Source organism: Silurus meridionalis, chromosome 18 (assembly GCF_014805685.1).
Source record: "Silurus meridionalis isolate SWU-2019-XX chromosome 18, ASM1480568v1, whole genome shotgun sequence".
In the NCBI taxonomy this organism is placed as follows: domain Eukaryota; kingdom Metazoa; phylum Chordata; class Actinopteri; order Siluriformes; family Siluridae; genus Silurus; species Silurus meridionalis.
Genome location: NC_060901.1, coordinates 3583513 through 3611012, shown reverse-complemented (window position 1 = coordinate 3611012; position 27500 = coordinate 3583513). Strand labels below are relative to the sequence as shown.

Genomic DNA, 27500 nt, shown 5'->3' with positions numbered 1-27500 from the left:
GGAGTTAAATTAAAAAGGGGTCCCAACCAGGAGTCTTTTGTCCAAAAGTCTTTAAAAAGAAGGAAAAACAGTCCTTCTGAACGGCCAGTGTCGGAGATTAACGTTGAATTGAAAGCTGAATATGGGATCAGATTTTGTTTTTTTTTACATAATAAGAATCCAAGCTTTCAAAAAATTGCACTTTCATAGAAAACATATGGTCGTATCATAACACGTCATCCGGCAAACTTTTCTCGGACAGGACGATTCCGGCTTAACAAAACGCCATGTTTCTGTGTTTCCGCACGTTTGTCATCGTCAACCCGAAATAGCGCGGAGGAGCTACGTTCAAAAGTAAACCGCTGCTGGACCATCAGCCAGGAGCTTCTGGGTGGCCGGAACGTTCGGAGAGATCACCACAAGATCGAATCAAAGTTCAAATCCGGGTGATGTCATAACCTCCAGAGAAAGCATAGCATTACTCTGCGCTCTGTCGATCGAAGCGACACTGGCCAATCGTGGGTGTGTAAGCGGTTCTCCTCCAAACCCTAATGACTATAAAATGACAAGGTGGGCTTCACGTGTCTTGGAGGAAGCACGTTCTGGTCTTCTTCCTCTCCCCTGGTATGTCGTGAGAAAGCTAGTGACTAGATCATGAAGAGAAATGTGCTTTAAAATGACTAGTATTGGGACATCAACTCCTCCAGGATATGTGGTTCTTCCCCAAATGTTAGAGGAACCATGTTCCAGCATGGCAATGCTTCAGGAAGAATTGGTTTACATGGGTTGGAAGATCTTAAGTGGCCTGCTTTAAAGCTCAAGCTTTATTGAACATGATGAATTAGAACGCTGACGCTACTCCTGGCCTTCTCACCTCATCTACAGTACAAATATTCACAAAATCTAGTGGAACATCTTCCCAGAAGGGTGGCAATTATTCTAACAGCAAATGGGGACTCGTGTCATGTGGAATGGGATGTTCACAAAAATACACACGCCGATCTTAAATCCAGGTGTCCACATACAGATACATCGGTATATTACTAAGCTTTCTGAGTGCTAGAACTACCTTGATCTGCTGAGAGCTTTCACTGATGTTATCCTCCCGCTTGCGAGCCTCCTCCATCAGCTGGGCGTTTCGGTTCTTCTCCACCTGCTCCTTGTGTTTCAGAGTGGCCACCTTCTTACTCTGGTCCTTCATTTGCCTGCAAAAAAAAATGTCAGAAACCAGTTACAGAACATGAGCAGAAGAAAAAACACAAGTCAGTGCGTGAACAAGAGAGAACAAGCAGCAATTACAAATCAGTGGAATTTCTTAATTACTGCCCCTGTCCAGGTGCTGAAAGGTGAGAAAAGCCTGGTGGGGTATGACTCGAACAACATCGAAAAGCAAAATAAATCTTATCTGTAGACGGCAGGACGGTTCTGTTTGAGGCAAAAGGGAAACTCTGAGGCTCTGCAGCCGCCGAACTCTACTGAGAAGAGCGTTGCAGGCCTGTTACGAGCGTCGTAATGTTTACACGTATTCTGTTCTCACAGCGTCGTAGGCCAAACGAGTTACTAATCACAGAAACGATCGAGGAAACCTGATCTCTTATCTCTCTCTCTCTCTCTGTACACGAAGCAGATGGAGATGTAACTAAGCCAACACGAATCAGTTGATGGAGAAGAATAATACACCAACCCTCATGGATTCGCTGCAACCCTTACCAGACGAGGCTCGTGTAGATACGTGCTCCAGAAAAGCTCTACCTACGGCTCCCTGGAGGACCCCCGATGTCTACAGCTACACTGATCCGGGTTACAAAACAGAGTGGAAAAATGGGCAGTGGAGGACTAAAATCTCACGGGAAGCATTAGAGAAGTGTAGGGTGAGTTCCAAGCATGATTAAATTATGACGAGGTGATCCCAAACAAGGACAGGTGACTGCGAGCCAAGCCATTATACCTCCGACACCTGATCATTCTTCAGGACTAGCAATCAGAGCACCGCCAAGGCCGTGTTTAATGAGAAGCTGGAGAAAGCCGCAGCCTCCTGGCGCTCAGGGTGAATGTCGGTGGAAAGACGTATCGCAGTGTGGATCGAACTCGAGCCAAAACAACTAACACTACCGCATGCTGTTCCATAAAGATCTGTATCTGTACATCATGTAAATATGGGTTTAGAGGAAGATCTCGAGTGGCCTGCTACGAAGGATGGTAAGATTCACTGATTCGTATCGGTGCATCTGTAGAAAAGTTAATGATGCAATGCATCGATTTGAAAAACTGTGCAGTCGGATACGAGTTGGCATTTGTATCACGATGCATCATTTTAAACAAGTGCATCAGTAAAAAATTATTTATTTATATATAATTATTAGTAGATGCACTTCACTGATTTTTTATAAAGTGACCGATGATTCGTGACAGATATTTTAGATATCTCTTAGCACCGCTGCTGCTACTTGAATATGAGACCGAGGCGTGTCCTGAGATTCGCACAGAATACGGATTAACATGGCAGAGGTAGAGCTGTAACTTCCTGCCATGCGTTAGAGGTCAGAAGGCACTTGAGCAAATTGATGATTTGCCGTCTGTCTGAACCAAAGAAATATCTTTTCCGTCAGAAACTTTACAGAAAAGTAATCAGAAACATATTTAAATCAAACTTTGTTTTTGTTCGCTCCAACAAAAAAGCAAAAAAGCCGAAGCTAACTCCAAGACACGAATCATCTCCTGAAGTACATGGTGTGTGTTTGATTCCTTTCACAACACCTTTTTTAAAGTAAAAAAAAAAAAATACGTTTTTTATACATTGATTATCAGCTTTTACTTTGTTTTTCCTCGTTCAAAGTTTAAACGTTGCTCATCGTTCTATTAGACCGCAAATCTATACAACGATGACAATTCTTTGGATCAGAAGGTCGAGAGTTCAAATCCCAGGCACACCAAGCTGCCCTTCCTGGGCCCCTGAGCAAACCCTAACCTGAAAATAAAAAATAGATGCAATATGCCTTTATTTATTTATGTTGTATTTCTCTCTGTTACAAACATTATTTTTTACCAGGATAGCTTTTATGATTTATTTTTGCGATGTATTCTGTGATGTTTATTTACTTATTTTATTTTTCTCATTTTTTTCTTTTTTTATTATTATAAATGTTATTATTATTACTATTATTTTTTATATTTTTTATCTTTATTTAAGTTTTGAGATTATTATTTTTATTATTATTATTATTATTATATTTTATAAAAATGTGCAACTGGATGATTTGGTCACCAAAAGGAATTCCTCGTAGGTGATCTAATACTTGGCATTAAAGCTCTTTCTGATTTCTGATTCTGAAAACTGTCCTATGGGGGGGTGGGGGTGGGAGTAAATCTACTCCACACTGATGCGAACAAAAACATGCTAATTATTACCTCATGGAAAAATGTCATTAAAACCATTTTGTAGCTGTTGAATTCATTGAAATGAATTATTTGCCTTGAAGCTGCATTAATCCACGCATTCTGACCAACCGGACTCATCGTTACTGTGGTACCATCTTTTAACATCCAGAAGGTGACGCGAGTTATCAGAAGAATGGATCAAGCGCTAACCCGCATTGGTATGACAGACAGAAATAACATTAATTTGGTTGGATTTTTTGTTAGGTTTTGACTTGAGTGAGGTTTAATGCACTGTGACACCACTTTTGGCAGGAGCCGGACGAACCGAACCAGCACAAACAGTAATTTTATGGCACAAATTAGCGCAAACGAATGACATACGTTTATTACATTTCTTTTTCAGATGCTGCGCCAGCTTCCCGGAGGTCTGCAAGTACGGTTAACTACTACACGACTCCATCCGCACGAGCGCTCGGTGTGCTGTACTGCGCTCGGCTGCGCCTGTGTTCCTCAATATCCAGGCCTGGCAGGCACCATGTCATATTGTTCAAATCATTATCCCAAATCGGTGGCGTTGCAAAAACCCCAAAGCAACATCACACACACACTAACTGTATAAGAACAAAAGACCTTTCCTGTGCACACACACACACGATAGGTCATAAACTGGAATTTTCCCAGTTAGGCTCAGGCCAAGCCATCTGCTTTGGCACTGATGGAATCCTTAATAAGCATCTGACTGTTATGATTCCCTGTAAAAGATTCTCTAATTCGTGTTTTTTTTCTTCATGATCTAACTCTGAGGTGACCTTCCTCTATTGAGTTCAGCAGGGAAAACAATTACTGTAAAACCAGGGGCCTGAGAGGGGCAGATGGACTCTGGGCTGGAGTCTGATCGACGTCGGATTCGGTGAAGCTTGACCGGCTCTGAAACGTTCGCTAAAAAAGGAGCGCGAGTGTTTCCAAGATCTGGAAAACACTCCGTAAGGACTGGCGCAGAGGAGACCATTAGGAGTCTTCTTATAGTAGGAGGTACCATTAACAGTAAATCTCAATAAGCAGGAATAAATCACAATAAGCACAATCGCACGTGCAGCTTTCTTTTTCGTCAGTGTTTCCAGTCAGTCTCGTTATGGGAAAAAATGACGGTTTGCGATTCAGCAATTTGGACCTCTAGAGGTTCCTTTACTGGTCTCGGGACACATGTCTTCTTCTCAGACACAAAAGCGTAAGAGAAAAGATACAGACAATGAAAATAAAGGTTGGGGACAAAATTGCCCCTGGTGTCGTTATAAAATACAGCTGCGAAACTGGGGCTGAGAAGATTTTGCACAATGGCATAAAAAAATTTGGGAGTCGAGCTCCAAGTAAGACACAAAGTACTTTATTTATCTACGTTTCCACGCCAAGGTTGGGGTTCTTCCACTCTTTTGAAGCGGCCGTGCCGCTTGAAACACCTCGAAAGACTCGTTGCAGCGGCGCCGTAGGTCAAACGTACGTCGCGCCAAAAGTCTATGCGTCCAATTCGCCTGTTTTTTGTTCTTTGCTCTAACTTGCTCTCCGTGACAAAATCACAGACGTGGTACCAAACATGAATCAAAAGGAAAACAGAGCTGTAGCAAGGTAGAAAGTTCATGGAACCACAAGAAATGGTCCTTCACACTATTCCACACAAGATATACATCCTAAGCTCCATTGGCTTGGTTCACCAAAGGCAGGTGCCCACTGTGTGATTTTGGCCACGATTTGGTCGTCTGAGACACACGTTAAAAAAAAAAAAAATCCTAAAAGATTATGATAATATGAGGCTTAAATCTACCACACAGTAGTGTTTGATCGCTGGTTTGACATGTTCACCTACAGCCAATTAATGGCCGTTGCAATTTTGGCAACAGCTTGGAGAAGAGGGAGATGTTCCAGTAGATTTTGTGGAGATTTGTGTTCACCAGCCACAAGAGTGTTAGTAAAATCAGGTAGTGATGTAAGAGGTGAGGAGGTCTGGGGTGCAGCCAGCATTCAATTTCTTCATGTTCAATAGGGCTAAGATCAGAGCTCTAAAGCAGGAGCATATCTTCATGAAACTAGCTTTGTGCACAGGGGTATTGTCATGCTGGAACATGATTTGGGTCTCCTAGCAGATCTTCCACTCCAAACCATGCACAGCATATCTTCATGGAGCTCAATAATGCTCAGTTAATTAAGAAAATGTCATGCCACAGCCTCCAAAGAAGTCCTATACAATTGCATGGGTCTAAAAACTATTTTCGGAACCACATCTTGTTGTAAAAATTCAGGTGCCTCGATACTTTTGTTGAAATAATGTATCTGTGATGAGCAAACCAGAGAGGTGACCGTGGCAGAGAAGAAAAACACTCCCTAAGACAATAAGCGTAAAAAACCTTGAGAGGAAACAGACTCAAACGGAACCCATTCTCATCTGGCTGACATCAGAACTCATAAAGGCCTTGCATGGCGTCTCCCACTGTAAATTGAATCCCGTTGAAAATTTACGGGGAATTTCGAGAAGAAAATTGCGAGTTCATCAAAAGGACCCTGGATATCGCAGGAAATTGAAGATGATTTGCCAAAAAAAAAAAAAAAAGCGGGCCAAAGATTCAACCACAATGGCGCAAAAGAAAAAAAAGAAAACACTACCGTAGACGTCTTGAAGCCGCAATCGGCAAGAACGGCTTTGTTCTGACGTTGGTCATTTGTGGTGTCTGAATACCGTTCCCCTAACAATCAGATGTGTATTTTTATGAATACATGCTGGTGATTTTTTGCCGTTTATGACTGTAAAGTCAGGAGGCTAAACATGAAGTGAAGAGAGATGCACCCAGATACTAGTTTCCTCTCACTGTACAAGTCTCATGTCTAACGCAGGCGACTGGTACGAGTGTGGAAAATCGAACTTCATTGTATTCGAGAAAGAACAACCGAGTCGAGTAGTCCAATTATTCAATCAATCACTCGGTAAGTATAGGGGCGAGGAAACATGATAAATATAGGAGAAATTTGGAGAGACTCACTCACCCTTTTATTAACGCAGTAGGTGAGTCTGTACACACACACACACACACACACACAGACACTCTTGGATGTTAAATGGAAAGATCTCTACAAAGCCAGTAATTATGTTAACAGACTTGAGTTATTGGGGTGAAAATTGGAAATCTTTTCCTGAGAAGGTGGAAGCCCGTCAGGGTTAGCGACTGCTGTAAAAACAAGCCCAGCAGACGGATACCGAAAGAACACAGCCGAAGTGAACTCTGGCACTGAGACCTCCGTTTACATGCTGTGGAGAAAACCTGCTTCATTTCCAACATTAACATTTTCTTTTAAATAAAATCCAGCGTAGAACGCATCTTCCCAGCTTTCTCATCGCGCGGCTGGACGCTTCGTTTAACACAAAACAGTGGTAGCGTCGGAACGGGGGAAAAAAATAAAACCCGCATTTATCTATCTGTCCAACTTCATGTCATACAGAGAGCAGAACAAAAGGTTTTGTTAAGGGGGGAACAAAAAAAAAAAGATTCGAGGGCGAGAAGACCTTCTGAAGTTCAAGAAAAACAGGTTTGCGCTTTGATTTCCTTGTCAACGTTTTCCAGGGCTCGAGTACCTCCCAGGAAGAAGTGCAGGCCGGGGAGATCTTTCAGCACCACGCCGTGCCAAAGACAACCCGCTCGGACACGTGAATAAACACCGACGCACACGTATGCGTGCCCGAATACGCATTTAATGACTAACAGATATCCACTATCTCACACTCATACACACACACACACACACACACACACACACAACATAAAAGTGTGCTAATGAATCATTCCATCGAACTCTGATTGGTTTATGATTCGTTTCTTTTTCACAAATTACCTAAATTCATTTCATGCAAACGCCATACAGACAAAAGTATTCAGACACCTGACATTTTTAGTATTTTTTTTTGCCATATGTGATTCTCCACTAGAGGGCGACTGATTGTAGCTAGGTTGGATTGTACTTGTCAATAACAAGATTAAACTAATGATAGTTTTTTTAAATGGATTAAAAAAAGAAAAAACACTCAATGTAAAACATCACTAAACTTTATTACAAAAGTTAAAAGTAATAAATAAAAAAAAAAAAAAAAAAAACTGAATCATAAAAATGGGCTAAATTATAAATATAGCGCTCTCCGTGCAGCATGCAGCCTTGCGTGTAAAAACAAACAGCACGTAGTGTCAGTGATTCACCTCTAGTGGCCGCCCTCGTGATGATTATCGATCTCGCAATTAATCGAAAAATGAAATGATGAATCGTTCAACCTCTGGCTTTTCACCAAACTGCTATGAAGACATGCTTTACAGGAGTTGGAAGTGTGCGGAAGATCTTCTATTGAACACCCCCCAGGCTTTCACACCTCAACATCATCATTACCAGACTTTAATAACACCCCTGTGGCCACCGAATCTAGTGGAACATCTTTCCAGAGGAGTGGAGATTATTATAAGAGCAAATGGGAACTCAATGTGGATGTTTATTAAGCCGTTACTTATACAGGCATCAAACGCTAGAATGGGAAGTATTTTGAAGATTTGCTGGAGATATTAATAATTGATATTTAAAGACAGATCTGGGTGAGGTGTTGCCTGAGTACGACTTGAAAAGGCATCACAATTCTCATGATACGAGTTCAAGCAGAAGAAGGTTAATACCAGAAACTAGTGCAAGAAGTTTCTTCAAACAAGCGTTTGAAACTCGCACCAAGTAAAGACCTCGTAAAAAAAAAAAAAAAAAAAAAAAGAAAGAAAGAAACGTGAGTGCGGCAGGAGGGCGAGAGCTGATTTGTTCTGGATGTGTTTGCGTATGGTTTCGGTAGGGGATCTACAGTAGCCCGTCCGGCGCTGTGTGGTGTTTTACTGGGCAGAGAGAAAAAGCTCGTTATGAACTGCGGTTCAATTACGAGCGACACGCGATTGCGCCGGACTGTAGAGGGGTTGCGGCCCAGAGCCGAATGCGCGGCTGAACGTACATGAAGGAAGTTTGTTCTGGGGAAAAAAACTTAAAAGCTCTTATGAGCTGTTGCAGGCTAGAAAACAGAAAAACCACTAAAACTCACTAATGTGCTGACGGTGTGGATGCCATCGCACGCACACACGCACGCACACACGCACGCACACACGCACGCACACACACACGCACACACACACACACACACACACACACTCCAACACTGATTACTTATATAAACCCTGTATATACAGTGAAGTAAAACATGCAACACAGATGATCCAGAAGTGGGTGTGACTTAAACCAGACCATTAACGTTTACGGCATTCGTCAGACTCCCTGTTCCAGAAAGACTTCTGATTTATACAACTAAGCAGTCGAGTGTTAGGAGCCTTGCTGAAGCTATCAGTAGTGGTAGCTAGGTGAGATCTGAACTCATAACCTTCTGATCAGCTTTTCCATTTCCATTATTTGGCCCTTATCCAGATTGACTTACATTTATCTCAAGCATACAACTCAGCAGCTTTGGTGTGATTGGGATTCAAACTCACAACCTTCAGATCCAAAGTCCAATGCCTTGACCACTAAGCTACCACCTCTGCATAATCTGTACCACTGATCTACCATGTCCGAACAAGAAAAGGGAATCCATCATCATCTACATTTAAATTTATTCCCAGATTGGCTTGCGATGATGTAGTTTATACACCTGGGCAATTGAGCATCAACAGTAGTGGCAGCTTGAACTCATGACCTTCTGATCAGAAGGCTAACATCTTTATCCCTGAGCTTCCATGTTCACACCAGAAGAAAATGATGTCATTTATACTAGTGAGCAGTTGCTTGTTTAGAGCCTTGCTCAGGAAACCAACAGTGGCAGTTTGGTAACACTGGGATCTGAACTTACAACCTTCTGATCAGAAGCCTAACATCTTAACCACCAGAAGAATTTACGGCCACACTAATTTAGGATGATCTCAATTATACAACTAAGTGTTCAGAGCCTTGCTCAGGAACCCACCAATGGTGGCTTGGTAACGCTGGGATTTGAACTCATGACCTTCTGATCTAAAATTCAACATCTAAATAAACCACCAGTATTGTATCTTTGTCTATGAATCGTGGTTTTTAATAAGTACATGACACACATATACCATTTTTGTTCATACCTGCCTATAAACCAGTCTATTTTAAACTATTTAATAATAAAAAAAAGTCCCAATTTTAATTATTTTCTGATAAGACGTTATCTGGTAATTCCAGGCTGCTCATGTCTGTTTTTGGTCTGGTCTATAACGGTACTGAAGACTCCTTGTTTCTTGTCTGATCACGTTTCCCAGGATGTCATGGGAAAGATATTGTTGCAGCTCTGTGGTGTTGCTGTACGTTCTTCCAGATTACGATATACAGAGACCAAAGCTCCGAAATTAGCAGCTCCGTCTGCGGTAAGTGCCGCTATTGAAAACTGACAAGCGCTGGACTTCAGAGCTGCCAAGACGAAGCTGTGAGAAGGTCCGCGGGCAGGTGAGCGACGGGGCGCCCGTTTACACTCGACACTACGTGCCAACATCTGTCCGTTTTCATCAGTGTGAGCAGGAGCGCGTGAAGAGCTTCGGCCGGATGACCGCCCCCTGCCTCTCCGACTAATAAAGTAAATCATGTGGCCTCGCGGTGCGCTGAACAACACTGATACCCTGCCGGGACCGCAGACAGGACCAGAGGACCTTCAGATCCATTTTCTCTCACCTACGCTCTTACAATCTTAAATATATCGATAATAAAGTCCATTTCTATCTTAATGAGAGACAGAGAGAGTGAGAGAATTACAGAAAAAAACAGGGAGGTAGAGAGAGAGAGAGAATTAGAGAAAAAGACAGGGAGGTAGAGAGAAAGAGAGAGACAAAGAGAATGAGAAAAAGAAACAGGGAGGTAGAAAGAGGCCGAGAGAATGAGAGAAAGAGACAGGGAGGTAGAGAAAGAGACCGTGAGAATGAGAGAAAGAGACAGGGAGGTAGAGAGAGAGACCGAGAAAATGAGAGAAAGAGACAGGGAGGTAGAGAGAGAGACAGAGAAAAAGAGAATGAGAGAAAGAGACAGGGAGGTAGAGAGAGAGTTATGTCTCCTCACTGCCCCCTTCCCCTGAGTGAGGTACTGCATCAGAAATGAAGCCTGGCGTGGAAAAAAAACGAACTCCAGAATGAAGAGGGAAAATAATGAGTGTGAGAGAAAACCACACACTGAGTGAGGAGAGAAGGAGACGCCGGCGTCACACGCAGGACACTGAAGGAACAACTGAAGATCCATACGCTCTAATTAAAGGGTTCTGACACCTTCTCACTCTTACAGCTCGTACGGATGTCATACCGAGGCAGACAAGTTCATGAAAGTTCATTTTTTGAAAGCAAAAAAAAAAAAAAAAAAAAAGGCACAAACTTCAGCAAGAAATGATTTTCGTGAGCAAATACCGACACGCACTTGAAAACGTTTCATCTTATTCCATCTTATATGCATTCACTCTAAAGGAATATATAATACACGTTTCTATAGCAACCGCCATGGTACCCTATATGGCCAAAAGTCTGTGGACACCTGACCATGAGATTCCTGTGCTTTTTTTTATTTTTTATTATCCAATTCCACATTTGGTCTCAATTTCCTGATATTATAACCTCCACTCTTCTGGGATTGCGTAATAAACAGGAACTAGAAGACAAACAGCTAGAACTTGAGAAGATCAGAAGACAGACGTGATTCTGTTCATCCTTGTGGAGATTTGTCTTCAATTCTGCCTCAAAACTGTTAATAAAGTCAGTTACTGATGTAGGTGAGGAAGCGAGGAAACCTGGGGTGCAGTCAACGTTCACATTCAATAGGGTTTGAGATCTTCCAAACCATGAGATCTTCAAGGAGCTGGGTTTTGTGCACAAGTAGCATCGTCATGCTGGAACATGTTCAAAAACATCGTGTGCCTCCAAGTTTGTGGGAACGGTTTGGAGGAGAACCATGTTGAAGTGGAAGATCTTCACTGTTTAAAAATGCCACGTTTCTTCACCTCGAGTACATCAGTACCTGAATTATCTAACAACCTTGTAGCTGAATGAGCGCACACTTTCACGAAATCCGGTGGAACGACATCTCGAAATGTGGAATGGAGACAAAGAATTCTTGAGGTCAGGTGTCCACACACTTATGTCCTGAGAGTTTGAGCTACATGAATTCATAATACAGCATGAGCTGGAGAAGAAAAGCAGGTGTACTAACCTTGAAGCCAAACTGAGGAGATGAGTCAGTGTTCCAGGGCAAAGTTAAATCGGAAAGTGGGAGGAAAAAAAGAGGAGAAAAGAGAAGACAAAAGGGAAGAACAGACACAGCGTGAACAAGGTTAGCATTCATTATTGTAAATGAGCAGCAGAAAGAGTCTGTGAGTGACGACACGTTTACAAGGGTTTGACCCTCATCATGCGGTGATGGATGAAGTTCACAAACCATGTAGGTGAGAAAAAGTACAAAAGTATTTGCCTTCAAATGAACTTGTGTAAACTCATATGTGAAAAGACTCGAATGTGACTCTCAGCTCATTGATCTATTAATAGAATGATATTAATGACTCAAAATGACAATGACTGATTTCTATTCAAATGATCATGAGCACAAAACCTTTTCATCTACTTCAAAGAGTCACGTGTGTTGTTGCGAATTCGAGTCTGGAGTTTCTTCATCATTTATTTCTCTTTAAGATGTTCTGCTTGATGTTGAACTGATGCTGAACTGTATGTTGGTGATCAGTAGATACACCAAGCGCCGATCAAAACACTTTTCGATGATGGAGGGACGCGTTTTCTCCTGCGAGTATCCCAGGTTCCAGATGTGTTTAGAGCTGCTTATACATGGTGCTGCACTTCCAGAAATGTTCTTCGCTTCCACGTGGAGGATGGTGGAGCATTTCAGATGCGGAGACAAACAGACGGACCGAAGAGCTGGACCGAAACCAAACGTTTATCATCATTGTGAAGCATGTGGGTGGAAGCGTCAAGTTTTTGGGGATGCTGTTCATCGTCAGGAGAAATTCCAAAACTGGTCAACCAAGAAGAATCATACTCATCAGGAGTCTTGTAGGAGTCCCTGCTTGCACACTGTATAGTGCCTTCAACCATTACATAAACCATAGACATGACCTAAAAATCCATTCTTCTCTCTCTCTCCATCATCCCTTCCCCTCTTCCTCCCTCTCGACCTACACATGCTCCTGAGGTACCACCTGTCCCTTTTCTTCTTTCCAGACCTGTCTGATGTACCCTGACTTCTGGGTGGAGATATGTCCATTTGGAAACCGCTCGCTGTTAAAAACGTTCTACGGTTTCCATAAACAATTTTGCACTCGTGTCCATCAATAAACAGTGGAGATGATGAGGACGAGGTTCCCTTTCGACCCTGGTCCCTCTCAAGATCTTAAGATGTTATTCCTCAACACATTCTCATACAAATGCCTTCCGATGATCAGCAGAAACTTCTAGATTGAGGTGTACACATTATATTGCTAAAGGTGTGCAGACACCTGGTCATTGGTAGGGTATGTGCTTTTTGAGCCTCACTCTTCTGGGAAGATGTTCCACTAGATTATAGACATTTGTGTTCATCAGCTAAAAGGGTGTTAGTAAAGTCAGGTAGTGATGTAGGTGAGAAGGTGAGGAGACCTGGGGGTGCAGTCAGTGTTCACTAGGGTTGAGATCAGTGCACTAGAGCAGGCCACTCAAGATCTTCCTCTCCAAACATTGATCTGCAAGGAGCTGGCTTTGTGCACAGGGGCACTGCCATGCTGGAGCAGGAATGCAATTTGTGCCTCCAGCTTTGTGGTAACCGTTTGGAGAAGAACCACGAATGGCTAGAAACGTCAGGTGTTCTGATACTTTTGTCCATATTTTGAATGTCTCCAATAAAATTTCACAGACACTTAGAAACACACACACACATACTGTAGATGCTATTCCTGACACAAGCAGACACACCTACAGCAAATCCTCCTAACAGTTCATGAAGAGTAATTCTGAGGCTGTGTAAAGTAGTAGGTGTTCCACAAGTCTGAGAGCCCGCAGTCGGTTCCTCGCAGCTCGAGCTCCGTCCCTGCAGGGCAAAATCGCACACCCTTTAGCGAGAGCCGCCAGGAAAGCGGATACTCCGCAAACTCAGGCCCATGCTGCGATTCAGAGTCAAAGACTCCGAGCTGTACAGGACTGCGGCGTGTTTCTGGGGATTTGGAGAATTAGTCGGAGATGTTGACGCCAGTTCTCTATTAGACACAGCTGAGCGTAAAAGTTTGGGTGTTATAAAAAAAAGAAAAAAAGAAAATGCGTCTCGGTTTTCACGATTTATCCACAACAAAGGAACCGGAGCGCCGGAAAAGTGACGCCATAACGTACGAGATGTCGAGAAAGATGTTAGAGCTGAGAGGATCCACGAGCTGCTCACGGATTTACGAGCTGCTGTGCTTAAACAGAGGTTTGAATTCCATACACCAAACCATAAGATGCCTTCTGAACATCCCATTCCACACTCATTTGCTGTGAGAATAACCTCCACTAGATCTTTATAGAGATTTGGGCTCATATAAACACAACAAAGTTAGTAAAGTCAGGTAGTGATGTAGGTGAGATGAGGAGACCTGGGGTGCAGTCAGCGTTCACATTCATCATGTTTAATAGGGTTGGAGCTCTATAGCAGGAGATCTTCCACTCCAAACCATGTAAAGCAGATCTTCATGGAGCAGGTTTTGTCCACAGGGGCATTGTCATGCTGGAACAGGTTTGAATCTCCTGGTTCCTAGTTCATATGTGCAAAAATCTTTGCACATATAAGTGTAGATCTTCACGGTCATATCGAAGATACCAGCTAAATAGGGTGAACGCTGTCAGGTGTTTCTTTTAAAGCAAATGAATCCAGAGCAGAAGACCACACTTGGAGGAGAGGGTTTCTCTTTCAGTATTATAGATACCGGATTTTTCTGATACTGATACCATGGTTGGATCGGACGTGCCGATAACTGATTTAAAATTAGATTAATAAAAATAATGGAATAATTAATAAATTATAACAAATAAATCTAATATAGTGCTCTCCGTGCAGCGTGCAGCCTCACGGGCACAAACAGACAGCATGTTGCATCAGTGATTCACCTCTAGAGGCTGCTCTTGTAATGACAGCAACCCGGAAAAACTATCAGAATGGATTTTTGCGGATGGCTGATTTACTGTCGGTGCCGATTAATCGTAGAAAAACGATAAATCGTTCAACCTCTAATACGTCATTTTCAGTAAAAGACTTGGAACTGATATAATACAATTTTAAAACCTTTTTTGTTAATTTTATTAATATTATTGTGATGCTGTAAATATTGCTCTGCTTATCTGCTATCATGAAGGAAAAAAAAAGGAATAATTTTATTTATAATGTGTGTCGTTCTCTACACTTTGGATGGAGCGCTTATTTGTTACCATGACGACAAGAGCGATAAAAAATTGCACATGAATACCAGAAGTCTTTCTGGCAGCATCGATGTGCACCTGGAAGATCTGAGATGTTTTCTCAGAGCCAGCGATACAGATATGCAAATCAATCTTACTTACACACGTGTCATTTCTGTAGACGCATAGGGCTTAAAAAGCCTGCGTGACCTATATACAGCCACGATCTGTGTATAAGTGTGTACCTCTCCAGTTCGCTGATCTTGCGGTCTTTGTCGTTCTTCTCGTTCTCCATCTCTCGGAGGATCTCCAGCAGACGGTCCACTTCGGCCTGGGATTTCCCGGCATCCTCTCTGTGGCGCTGCACCTCCTGCTCGAGTGCGCTGATGCGCTCTGACAGCTCCGTGTTCGCCTGAGCCTCTGCAGCCGCCGTCTGAGCCTAAACACAACACACACCACGGGGTCGAAGGTTAACGCTACGATACAGCTGCCTTTTTAAAAATAAAAATTTTATAAGAAATAAATAAAAGTAGTGTTTGGCTCCATATGGGACTTGCGAGTGCTAACGTCTGGCCCAAGCCTGGGCAGTGTCAGGTGTGTGTGCGTGTATGTGTGTGTGCTTTTATTAGACTAATGCCTTCCTTGCCACTGCATCTGATGACATCACAACAACCCAATTGTACACAAAAAAAAGTATGCTAAACCGATGCCAGATAAATTAAACGCTCCTGCAGCGATTAGGCTCAGAGGCGACACGGTCTTCATAAACTAAACAACGTTACACAGCGCTCTAGAAACGTGGATTTTGACTTGGACTTTGGATCTGAAAGTTGTGCGTTCAAATCCCAGCCACACCATGCTGGACCCCTTAAAATCGCTTTTAATAAAGGCGTCAGCCAAATGCAATAACTCTAAATTACCACCGGGGCACAACTGAGTACCGAGCAGTTGAGGAGTTTCTCCCCAGGGTCACAAAAACGTTATTTGAAAATAAACAGTAGTAGCAGTAGTAATAAATCAATAAAATACATTGCAATAGGTCATTAGTATATTTCTATAAAAACAATAAAAAATAAAAAACAATTAAAAAGAATAAAAAACATTTAAATTGCTAATTAAAAGAAAAATGTTAGTGGACATCTGACCATGTGTATCTGTTTAAATATCCAATTCCCAGTCCCAATTTGATGTTATAATAACCTCCACTTTTCTGGTAAGATGTTGGAAAGGTGTTAGTAAGGTCAGGTAGTGATGTAGGTGAGAAGGTGAGGAGGCCTGGGGGTGCAGTCAGCGTTCATCATGTTCAGTAGGGTTGAGATCAGAGCTCTACAGCAGGAGACATTGTATGCCTCCAAATTAATTTTAACAGGTTGGGGAAGAAGCGCATATGGCTGGGGAAGTCCGGGGTGCAAATACTTTTTATCCACAGCATGTGTATTAATTGCCATTCTGGGGAGGAAGTTGAGGAGGTTTCCACACTAACCACCGAGACAAGGCGAGGACTTTCAGACGTACGCCTAAGGCGACGTGCGTGTGTGTGTTTTGGTTTTGCAGTCTGGAAGAAAATGTATTATATAGCCGTAAAAATTTATTGAGTACGCATAACTCTGCAGCTATCATCAAGAACTTCTGGATTGCATCGGATGCCGGGTTCAGCACATATGCAAAAGTTATACACGTGTGCGCACACACACACACACACACACACACACAACACGCGCAGACAGAAACGAGTATTAAAAAGTGCAAACATGGAGCAAATTGTATCATTAGAGTGTGAAGAGTAAATGATTACATACACAATATGGACAAACGTGTGTGTGCAATATAATAACCTCCACTCTTCCCAGATCGCTCAAGAGTTTAGCGGGTGGTGCGTCAGTAATAACAGTCCGTGGGGAAACACAGTGCTCCGTGTTTAGTTAAATGGAATGAAAGAAGCATCAAGGCAAATCTTTTGCCTCGATACAATTTTTTATTCGAATTACTTGAGTTACTCTGGGAATTGTTTCAGCCCTAATATATACACACACACACACACACACACACACACACACACACACACACACACACACACACACACACATATATATATATATACAGGTCATCTGTGATTCAAATTGAAGAAGAATAGACCTTTATTAGTCACATTCATTACAGCACAGTGAAATTCTTTCTTCGCATATCCCAGCTTGCTCAGATGGGGCCATGATACGGCACCCCCTGGAGCACAGAGAGGTTAAGGGCCTTGCTCAAGGGCCCAAAAGTGGCAGCTTGGCGATACCGAAGCTTGAACCCCGACCCTTAACCACTAAGCTGTAACGAGCGTGAATATTTATGCCAATTGAAATATTTTCGGTGGTTAAATTTGTTCTGTCTTCTCTGCGTCTCAGTGTGAGTGCCGCTGGGCCACGTCTTATAACACGAGAGCTCTCGCACGGCGCTGCGTCTCGTACCCAGACGCTGTCATCGCGTTATCGCGTACACGTTTTTTACGAGACCTGTGTGAGCGATCGAGCGCGCCGCCAACACTTTTCATTGCTTTTGGACCACGGGAACGGCATCTGGACGCGTCCACAAAGCCACTGAGCACCAAGAAACATAATCCGCCACTGTACAGGACTGAATTTCCCACGAACGTTTTCCAGTGCTGGGAAATGACAGATTTTAAACGCCGTCTTTACGGTGGACACACAATACAGCGTTGATATAAATAGGATCTGTGCGGTGTGAATAGATACAGGGCAGATACGCTATAAGGACAAAAAGTTTGTGGACACCTGACCTTAAGATTGTTATGAACATCAATTCCACATTATAGTCCTCTTATAATATAAAGATGTTCTACTAGATCTGGTGCTCGTTCAGAGACAAAGGTGTTAGTAAAATTCAATAGAGTTGGAGACCTAAAGCAGGAGATCTTCCGCTTCAATCCATGTAAAGCAGATGTTCATGGAGCAGACATTGTGTACAGAAGCACAGGTTTGGGTCTCCTTAGGAACTGAACCCGAATCAGCGTGAAGCTTTAGATAAAAGATGAGCTCATGCAGGTAGGACTCAAAAACATGGGGCAAAGCTGAAATCTCTCTCACTTCCTGTGTGCGTGTGTGTGTGTGTGTGTGTACAAAAACAAACATCAGATAAGCCTGGAGCTCATGCAAGAGAAGCCTTACAACTCACAGATTTGGAAGATTCCTTAGGCAGCCAGGCGTATACATACACACACACACACACACACACGCGCACACAAGGAGGCAAGATTTCCGACATCGGGATGCACTTACAAGATTGGAGGAAAATCCTGATATGGGCTCAGGGTGCTTTAGGAGAGAAGGAAAAAAGGGGGGGAGGAAAATAAAAAAGATCGGGAAAGAAAGTGATGATCGCAAGAACGTTAAGATTATGGTGCACATGAGGAGAAAAAGAAAAAGGCATGAAGTAGTGAGAGGAGAAAACGAGATCAATAACAATGGTGTGATGCGGCCTGATGAACATTTACCATCCTGATGTGTTTTATTCCACTTATACCACGCCCTCTTTTTCCAGATATTACAATTTAATTTATTCTAGATGGAGGCGGTACTTTTTCATTTACTTATAATTGTATTTATTGTTAAATAATGTCTATAAAACAATGTAGCTCCTGTTTTTATATATATATATATATATATATATATATTAGGGGTGTAATGGAACACAAAATTGACAGAATTTAAACACAGTTTATTATTATTAATATTTGTGATCAACATTTGATTGGTTTACATTTTTAAACAATTAAAAAAAAATGCCTGCTTGGTTCAATATTTAATAATATTTTATACAAATTAAATACATTAAATTATTGCGATACACTTTTTTATAATATTGATGGAAGTGAGAAATCAATTAAATTGGCACTAATTAAATTAAATAAACTGAAATATAAGCTGTTTACATTTGTTGGACCCTGATTTAATATTTAATGCTCTAAAGATATGATCTACGTCTTTAACAAATATCTCCATTCCTTCCATCCTTCGTTTATTCACTCCCTCGATATGTGGAATTGTCCGGATTTTCTCCTTTTTTATGGAAGTTCTTTAAACTGGACATAAAATGCTAAAGAATCAGTTTTACTTTTACTGCCAGTTGGATCCTGCATATTACTGAGTTTGTGTTAAAAAAATCTTAAATCCATAGCGCTAGCGTTAGCAGCTAGCCACTTCCTGGTTAGCGGCTATGACTAGCGCTATATTGATTCTTTAGCGTTTTTAATGCACGCGCAAAACAAATTGTATTTCCAGTACGGAGTGTGTAGCCACAGTGACACTGCGCTAACTCTAGTTTCTTTTCTACTCCTGGCACTGTTGTGTATATTTTAAAGTTTAAAAAATAATAATGTAAAAAAAAAATCCTTAAAGTGCGAAGAGGAAAGTTAACAAACTTGGGTCTGCCACTAAATACAGTCCTGAGGAAACAGATTATGTTCTGCACGTAAAAAGGAATGCATTCATACACATGTGCACCGAACCCAAAAGCCCTGTACTGAAAATATTTCAGTATGAATACATGTATCGTTACACCCCAATATATATATATATATATATATATAAAAGAAAACATCAGATGGTATCACCTACACTATATTGAACATCTCATTCTCCATTTGTTCTTATAATAACCTCCACTCTTCTATTGCACTAGATGTTTGTGGAGATGTGTGCTCGTTCAGATACAAGAGCATTCGTGAAGTCCGAATCAGAATCAGATTTACCAGGGAGGTGTTTGCTCAGTGGTTACGGCATTGGACCCTGGCTCGGAAGTTCAAATTGCAGCACTACCGGAACTGCTGCGAACTGAACCCTCAACTGCTTAATTGTAATGCAGGTAGTGATGTAGGTGAGGTGAGGAGGTCTGGGGTGCAGTCAATAGTAGATCTTCCATATATTGTATGTAAAGCTTATTTTCATGGAGCTGTATTTGTGCTGAGTTTGGTGTCCTAATACTTTTGCCCAGAGAGTGTACCTCTAGGGGAGTACTAGCCTAATAAAGATAAAGGGGCTTTTAACTTGGCACATGTACATTACAGCACAGTGAAATTCTTTCTTGGCATACCTCAGCGATGTTAGGAAGCAAAGATCAGCCATGATAGAGCGCCCCTGGGGCACACAGGGTCAAGGGTCTTGCTCAAGGGCCCCAAGATTAGCAGCTTTGCAATACTGGGGCTTAAACCCCCGACCTTGCGATCAGTACCCCAGAGCCTTAACCACTGAACTCCCACTTCCCCAATACCTACGATCAATATTGATAATGAACTGTTTCATAAACACATGCTTAACCCTGTTGTGTTCAGGATATCAGCCCAATATTATTATTATAAAAAGCTACTTCATTATTCAGAACAGCGATAGATGTTTCTAGATGTTTACATATCAGGTTCTCGCTCACCTTTTTGAGATGACTCTCCAGTTTGATACACTCCTCTTTCTTCTGCTCAAGTGCAATCTCCAGGCTCTTCAGCTTGGAGTCCTTCTTCAAACCCGAGGAGGCCAGGGATGAGGCGTGCTCCTTCAGATCCAACAAAGATGTCTGGAACGGAGAGCGAGAGACAGAGAGAAAGAGAGATTACATCAGGTAATGTAATACTTGAAAAGACTGTACAGCGACCCAAAAAAAATGGAGGGACGCGAGGCTGTTAATGGAAACCAGGGTATTCGCGGCGAGGCTGCCATCGAAAATTGAAACCAGCGTTTTCGTCTCAAAATGCTCCGCGTCCACAGTGTTTGATTTTCAATCGTTTCCCGGAAGTCGATGATCCACACCGAAACAGGAAAAAAACCGCTTACGTCACTGTAACGTAAGACGTTCGATCCGTGTAGCGGTTTTAAAACGTCGCAACTAAAAATGCAGCATCGCTTTTTTCTAAAGCCTTAAATTTCCACAGAAAACAGCGTTTTCCAATTGTATCCGCTTTGGAGAGCGTGTGGACGGCAGGGCAACAAAAAAAAACCGTGAGAACAATAAGCGTTTTCAAGCGAAATCATATTCGTGTGGACATGGCCTTAGGGGAGAAAACGGGGGAAATGAACGAACACAAAATGTTCGCTTCAAAATATCGTAATGACGTGGACTGTACCATACGTTCTATGCATCAATAACGTGTTTCACGTTCAACTACAGCCCGCTTTTGGAACGGCCCTCTGCACAATGCCAGGGACATATTTAGAAAATCACATTTTTAATGATATGTTTTACTCGTATTATATCTGGATTTGATAATAAAGTTGCTTAAAGTCCAGTGTTAAGTTTCCACAGTCTGTGATGATTTGGGGTGCTGCTGCTGGTCCACTGTGTTTTTTGAAATGTCACTGCACCCGTTTACCAAGAAAGTTTAGAGCACTTCATGCTTCCTTCTGCTGACCAGCTTTATGGAGATGCTGATTTGGCACCTGGTCACACTGCTAACAACAACAAAAGTTGGTTAAATGATCATGGTGTTGGTGCGCTTGACTGGCCAGCAAACTCCCCACACCTGAACCTCATAGAGAATCTCTGAGGTATTGTCAAGAGGAATATGAGAAACAAGAGACCAAAAACTTCCAGATGAGCTGAAGGAATGAAGGTACTTGTTATAGTATGCTGAAATAAGAAGAGCAGTTAAGATCATATCTTTCAAAAATTAAATATTAAACAAAAAAATTATAATATCCAAATGGGGTCTAATAATTAATTAATAAATTAAAATTTTCATTTATTTTTTTTATTTGAACAAATTATTCTATTTGATCAAAGCAATAAAAAAAATGTATTACATTAATTTGATTTATTCCATTTTATTTGTATATATTTTATTTTTTATTTGAACTGAGGAGACGTTTCATTTGAAATTGTTTTAAAATACAAACCGTGTCGAAATCGGACTGAACCGTGACCGTCACTTTATTACCCCTTAATCACAACAAAACGGAGTTTCAGATCCGATTTTTAGTATCCAATGAATTTTATTAATTTTTTTTCCTTTTCCTGAACCCACATGCTGAAAATACACACACGGTCGATTGAGTCAGAACGGCAACTAAAACACATGAGTAATAAAACAATTATAGAGGCTGGAAGCCTTTATTGTGTGTTTCGTCATTAAATACGAGGCGTAAATCCCAAATCTGGCAGGATTTTTTTTTTTTTTTAATGGTCAAACTGTGAGAAGAAAAAAAGAAGCGCATCTTTAAATCCTAAGGAGTTTCAATACACTTGGATTCCCGTAAGCATTTCTGGCCTGAAATTCTCATCGAAGGCTTTTTATAAACCATCGTTGTGTTCTACGTGTCAATCATATAAACGGGCTGTCGGAGAGAAAACGAGCTACAAGCAGACCTTCGGAAAACAGTTTCAAGAAGTTTGGAGTCATGGGAACGTGTGTGTGAGACGTTTAAATGTTTAAGCACTGTCCATGAACGGGCAACTGCCATGATTTAGGTAGAAGTGTGTGTGTGTGTGTGTGTGTGTGTGTGTGTGTGTGTGTGTGTGTGTGTGTGTGTGTGTGTGAATCTTACCTCACGGTCAGACAGGTCTCCCTGCAGCAGGCTGAGTTTCTCCTTCAGCTCCTTCAGTTCTTTCTTGCTGGCTTCCAGCTCTTCTCCCTTCTCCCGCTCATCTCGATCTCTCTGCTCTTTCACACGCTCGATAATTCGCTCCTGCTCACACAACAAAACATCATCATCAACCTCACCGTTCACTCGGACCTCAGAAGAAATGCTTCCGGTTTTTGTTTTTCGCATGAAGGTTTTTTTTTTTTTTTTACTTCAGTAAAACAAAACTACAGATTCTAAATGAATGCTGTTCGTGTTTCAAAATCGTTTTACAACTTGCATCATATTTATAGGAAAAACTCGTAACCGGCTGCATGTGTGGATTACGGCCGCGGACTTGCATCATATTCCAACAGGAAAGTAGAGTTGAGAACACAAAAAGATTCGATGCATCTCAGACGGCAGTACGCCATTCTGAGAAACTCAGATAATTAAATGCAGGTCGTCGTCATTAGAGGTCGACTGGTAGTCGATTGCTGGAACTACCAGCTATTGCCAAAAATCCGCACCGATAGTTTTTCCTGGTTGCGTTATAGACGAGAGCGTCCTCTAGAGGCGAACAGCTGAGTTGTATCATGGCTGACCCCAGCTTCCTATAATCGCTGGGAAATGCAAAGAAAGAATTTCACTGTGCTGTAAAACACCTTTCTTTTTTGCTTCTGCTGGTGTTCCAGTTAATGAGTTACTAGTTTTGTAACACGCCAACAGATGGCAGCACAAGGCTGCATGCACAGTCACAGGGAGCACCGACCTTCATAAGTCTGTGTGCCAAAAGACATCTTTCTGTGCAACCGGCGCTGTTCTGAACTGATAACCTGGATGCTCCACGACAACAATGCATCCTGTCACCAACTCCTCACAATCAAGTTTCTCTCCAGAAACACAATCTCACTTCGCAGGGGACTGTTTTGAAGGCGATGGTGTGTAAACGTAGATAAATAAAGTACTTTCTTGTAAAAAGAGCCTCGAAAGAAAGAGAGCCATACTTGTGTCAACTTTTGCCAAGAACAGCAGGCGGAGCAGCAACACGATGTATTGGGGAAACCGGAGGGAATCTGATCTCGATTCCGTTCATTCCACCGGAGTCGCTCGCAGGTTGACGAACGAGTTGGAGAAAGCACCTGTTTCATCATTGGGAGGACGCATGCGTGCGAGAGCAGGAAAACACGGAATGGGATGTAATCGGCGGGGGGTGTAATAACGCAGTGACAGTAAGGGTTTCGAAGTGGTGTTTTTCTGGCAGGGTGCACGTTTGCCCCCCAACCCCCTCTCCACAGAGAGAAGGACGTATTTCAGTTCCCCCAACGGCAGCTGCTCCTGGCTCGGCTGCATCCAGCTGTGACATTAAGCGTGACTGCTCTGTAGGACAGGCATCGTCTAAGACTGCGACTGCGACCCCAGACAGCTGACGTCCACAATCCACATAAGTGTGTGTGTGCAGAAGAACAATTGCACCGACCTCTTCAGAGTTCCAACACGATACAAATCATCCATAACCTGATCTTACCTTCTTCTGGAAAGATGTTCCATTAGATGTTGTGGAGATTCATTTAGCCACAAGGGTGTTAGTAAAGTCAGGTACTGATGTAAATAGGCACGAGACCGGAGCTCCATAGCAGGAGATCTTCCACTCTTTTCCAGCCAATGGAAAGCATATCTTCATGGAAGCTGGATTTTGGACAGGTTTGGGTCCCCTAGTTTCATGCTACCACATCCAAAGACGTTAAATACAACTGTGTGCCTCTGGCTGGAGAAATCCCAATGATTTGGTGCACCTTTTTAACAACAGGTCGTTCTTCCATTCCATTTACATTTTGACGGCATTTGGCAGGCCCTTATTGAAAGAGACTCGCAGTTATCTCATTCACACACCTGAGCAGGTGAGGGTTAAGGGCCTCGCTCAAGGCCACAGCAGCTTGGTAGAGGTGGGATTCGAACTCACGACCTTTTGATCAGAAGTCCAACATACCACATAGTATATTATTATGATGCAGTTTCCTTACACTAGTATTTAGCATTCTGCAACATATTTAACATGCTGAATTGTGTGAAATTCCCAAATGCATCATGGACATGGGGCCAGAAAGAAAAAAATACAATTTGAGTGAATATATATATATATATAGAGATAAATTCAATTTTTTAATAAGTATTAATGCATCTGCCATCCGTCAGTGAGCACAGAGGCTCGCTTGTGACCTGGATTGCTGTACTGGAGCTGCTCTGAGTGGAACCGGCATGTTCACTCTCCAAATAGATGGCTGACAAATTCAATTTCCGTCCCTGAGCCGATGCAACGCTGGTTCAGGGAGATGAGGAAGAGGAGGGAAGAGAAAGAGGAGGCCCGAGTCCTGGAGAGAGAGAGAGCGAGTGTGTGTGTGTGAGCGATGCGAGGCCGGAGGAAAGAGGTTTTTACAAGCCAGACCGCAGATACCTAAACCGATGTTAATAACCTCCAGGGTTCAAACTCATTCATATTCATCAAGCAGGAGCTGGCCAGCGTTGGGACCGCTGCAGTTCTCTACAGGGGTCAGTCTGCAGTGAACGGCCGGCTCGCTTCATTTCAGGTGATAAAAAAGGCTGTTTTTTGGGGTTTTTTTTTTTCTTTTTTACTATAAAAAGAATCCTTTCAGAAGAAACCAGAACCTGGTTTTAGTTCCAGAAACGATTTAAGTTCCTGCTCAAGTGAAAACACCGGGAACTGATTTTGGTTGAATTAAACATTACTGATTTCAAACACTGAGCCTCTTTCTGGGAAGTTTCAAGTCTTGTTTTCACCTAATTAGCAGTTTTTTAAGACTCATTTGCAAAAAAAAAAAAAATACTTCCTTGACCCAGATTCTACTTTGAGATGTATGTTTTAGCGTAGGAGCACCTGAGAGACATCTTGGACCATCTCTGAGCAAAGCGTGATTACCATCCGGCAAAACAATAATATCACCCACACCACATTTACTCCAAAATCACATTTACTCAGGGTTTCTGCAGGTTTCACACCAAGTCACATTTAAGACCTTTTTAGGAACATTAAGAATGAAATATCTTCATAAAGCTCCATAGTGGAACAGGTTTTGGGTCTCAAGTGAATGGAAGAATTTCATCCTCCAGCATCCAAATCCATAATGAACGATTGTGTGCCTTCAACATTTTGGGGACAGTTTGGGGAAATAATCTGATGTCCCAATATTTTTATCTATGTAGTGTATTTCCTAAATCTATGTTTCATTGCTGATGTATTTTAATAGGGACAGCAAGGTTTAAAGTTTCAGGACTTCATGCTCCTGCAACCAATCAGACTCAAGATTGTCAGACAGTAAAACATTCAGTACCTGAGGAACCGAAAGCGTCTGGTGCTGAGATTACAGACAGATTCACTGACTCATGCAGCACTTTGGAGTGGGATTCAAAAGTCTGCTGAAAAACAGTATATCAGACGGTATATTTGACCTTCAGCTCAGCTACTGTGCAGGAATCTAAAGCTCTGAGCGAAACTACCTGAATCCTATGGAGATGCACTACAGAACCTTCACTGTCATCTCTATCTCACAGCACTTTTGATAGATACTGACCACTGCAGACCAGCAACATCCCACAAGAGCTGCAGACACTCTGAACCAGTCGTCTAGACATCACAGTTTGTCAAATTCGCTCGAAACCTTACGCTCACCCATTTTTCCTGCTTCGATCATCAACTTTGAGGACAAAATGTTCACCTGCTGCCTGATAAATAAATCCACCTGCTAACAGGTGCCACGATGAAGAGATCATCAGTGTTCTTCACTTCACCACCCAATGTTACAACTGATCAGTGTTCATACACACTGGAGACACTCGATTGTATGGGCCCAAAACATGTTCCAGCATGACGATGCTTCCAGCTCTAAGAAGATAAACTTTGCATGAGCTGGAAGTGTGTGGAAGATCTTGCGTGTCCTGCTATAGAGCTCCAACCCTGTTGAATAATGAATGTGAACACAATGCACCCCAGGCCTCCTCACTTCCTCACCTACAGCAGTCCCAGACTTTACATTTTACTAACATCCTTGAATTTAAAGGAGCACAAATCTCCACAAAATCTAGTGGAACATCTGCCCAGAAGAGTGAAGCTCCATTATAACAGCAAAATGAAGACTAAATGTGGAAATGAACTTTGGAAACACCTGTAGTCACATAACGTAAGAACTTTCAAACTGCTCCAACCCTACGATCAGTCCTGCCTTCGTGGACCGTGTGTGTGTGTGTGTGTGTGTGTGTGTGTGTGTGTGTGTGTGGGTACTCGCCTTCTCAGCCAGCGCCTCCTCGAGTGTAGTGAGAGCTGTATCAGTGTTGGAGGTATCAGCCTGCAGGGATTTGACCCTCTCTTTCAGACTACTCATCTGCTTCTCTTTATCCTTCAGCTGCTCCTGCAGGTTCTCGATCTGTCGAAAGAAAAGAAATACAAACGTGAGCAGATCATGGATATGCATTATATCATATTCCCCCCTATTCCGATGCAGTACGATCCGATTTCCATCCGATTCGACACGATGCACTGGAAACAAACACGATGTTCACTTTTATTTCTTCAATTCAGACAGACTGCAAATCATCAAAGTGCCTTTTGAATTCGAACGCATGGCCCCTTTCACAAACACACCTTTGTAGTGCAAAATAAAACCAGACGTTCTTTTTCCTGTTGTGTCTGCAGGAAGACGCAGCTCTACCTCTGCCATGTTAATCCGTATTCTGCGTGACTCTCAGGACGCGCCACGGCCTTTCGCGGAGGAGAAATCGAACTACGTATCAAAAATCGTCCGCATTCTAAATAACGAAAAAGTTAAAGCAAAACTTCGGCCCAGAATTCTGCGTTTTATAAATATTTATGACGCGCATTAAGAAACGAATCAGCTTTAAAACCAAAAAAATAAATAAATAAATAACAAAAAAAAAAGTTTTTCTGAAAATAAATAACGACCTCATTAGAGCGATATTCCGAGCTAATTTCGCTCATAAAACTTCCCTTATCTGTCACGGCGGCCGCTGTGAAGCCTGCGCGAGCCGAGCGCTGATAAATGACAGCGGAGATGGGCATTCTGTAAACTCGATCCATTCATCACGTCCTGACAGCTCAATGAAAAAGCTC

At 42.2% G+C, this 27500-nt stretch overlaps 1 protein-coding gene across 1 annotated transcript in view; it reads right to left on the bottom strand.

Annotated features, from left to right (window-relative positions):
• erc1b (ELKS/RAB6-interacting/CAST family member 1b) overlaps positions 1–27500 on the bottom strand; it is a 198812-nt gene that overhangs the window by 126014 nt on the left and 45298 nt on the right. The window contains 5 exon segments of the mRNA XM_046873276.1: positions 1049–1184; positions 15053–15246; positions 20238–20378; positions 22343–22483; positions 26659–26796. Of these exon segments, the coding sequence (XP_046729232.1) occupies positions 1049–1184; positions 15053–15246; positions 20238–20378; positions 22343–22483; positions 26659–26796 (750 nt within the window).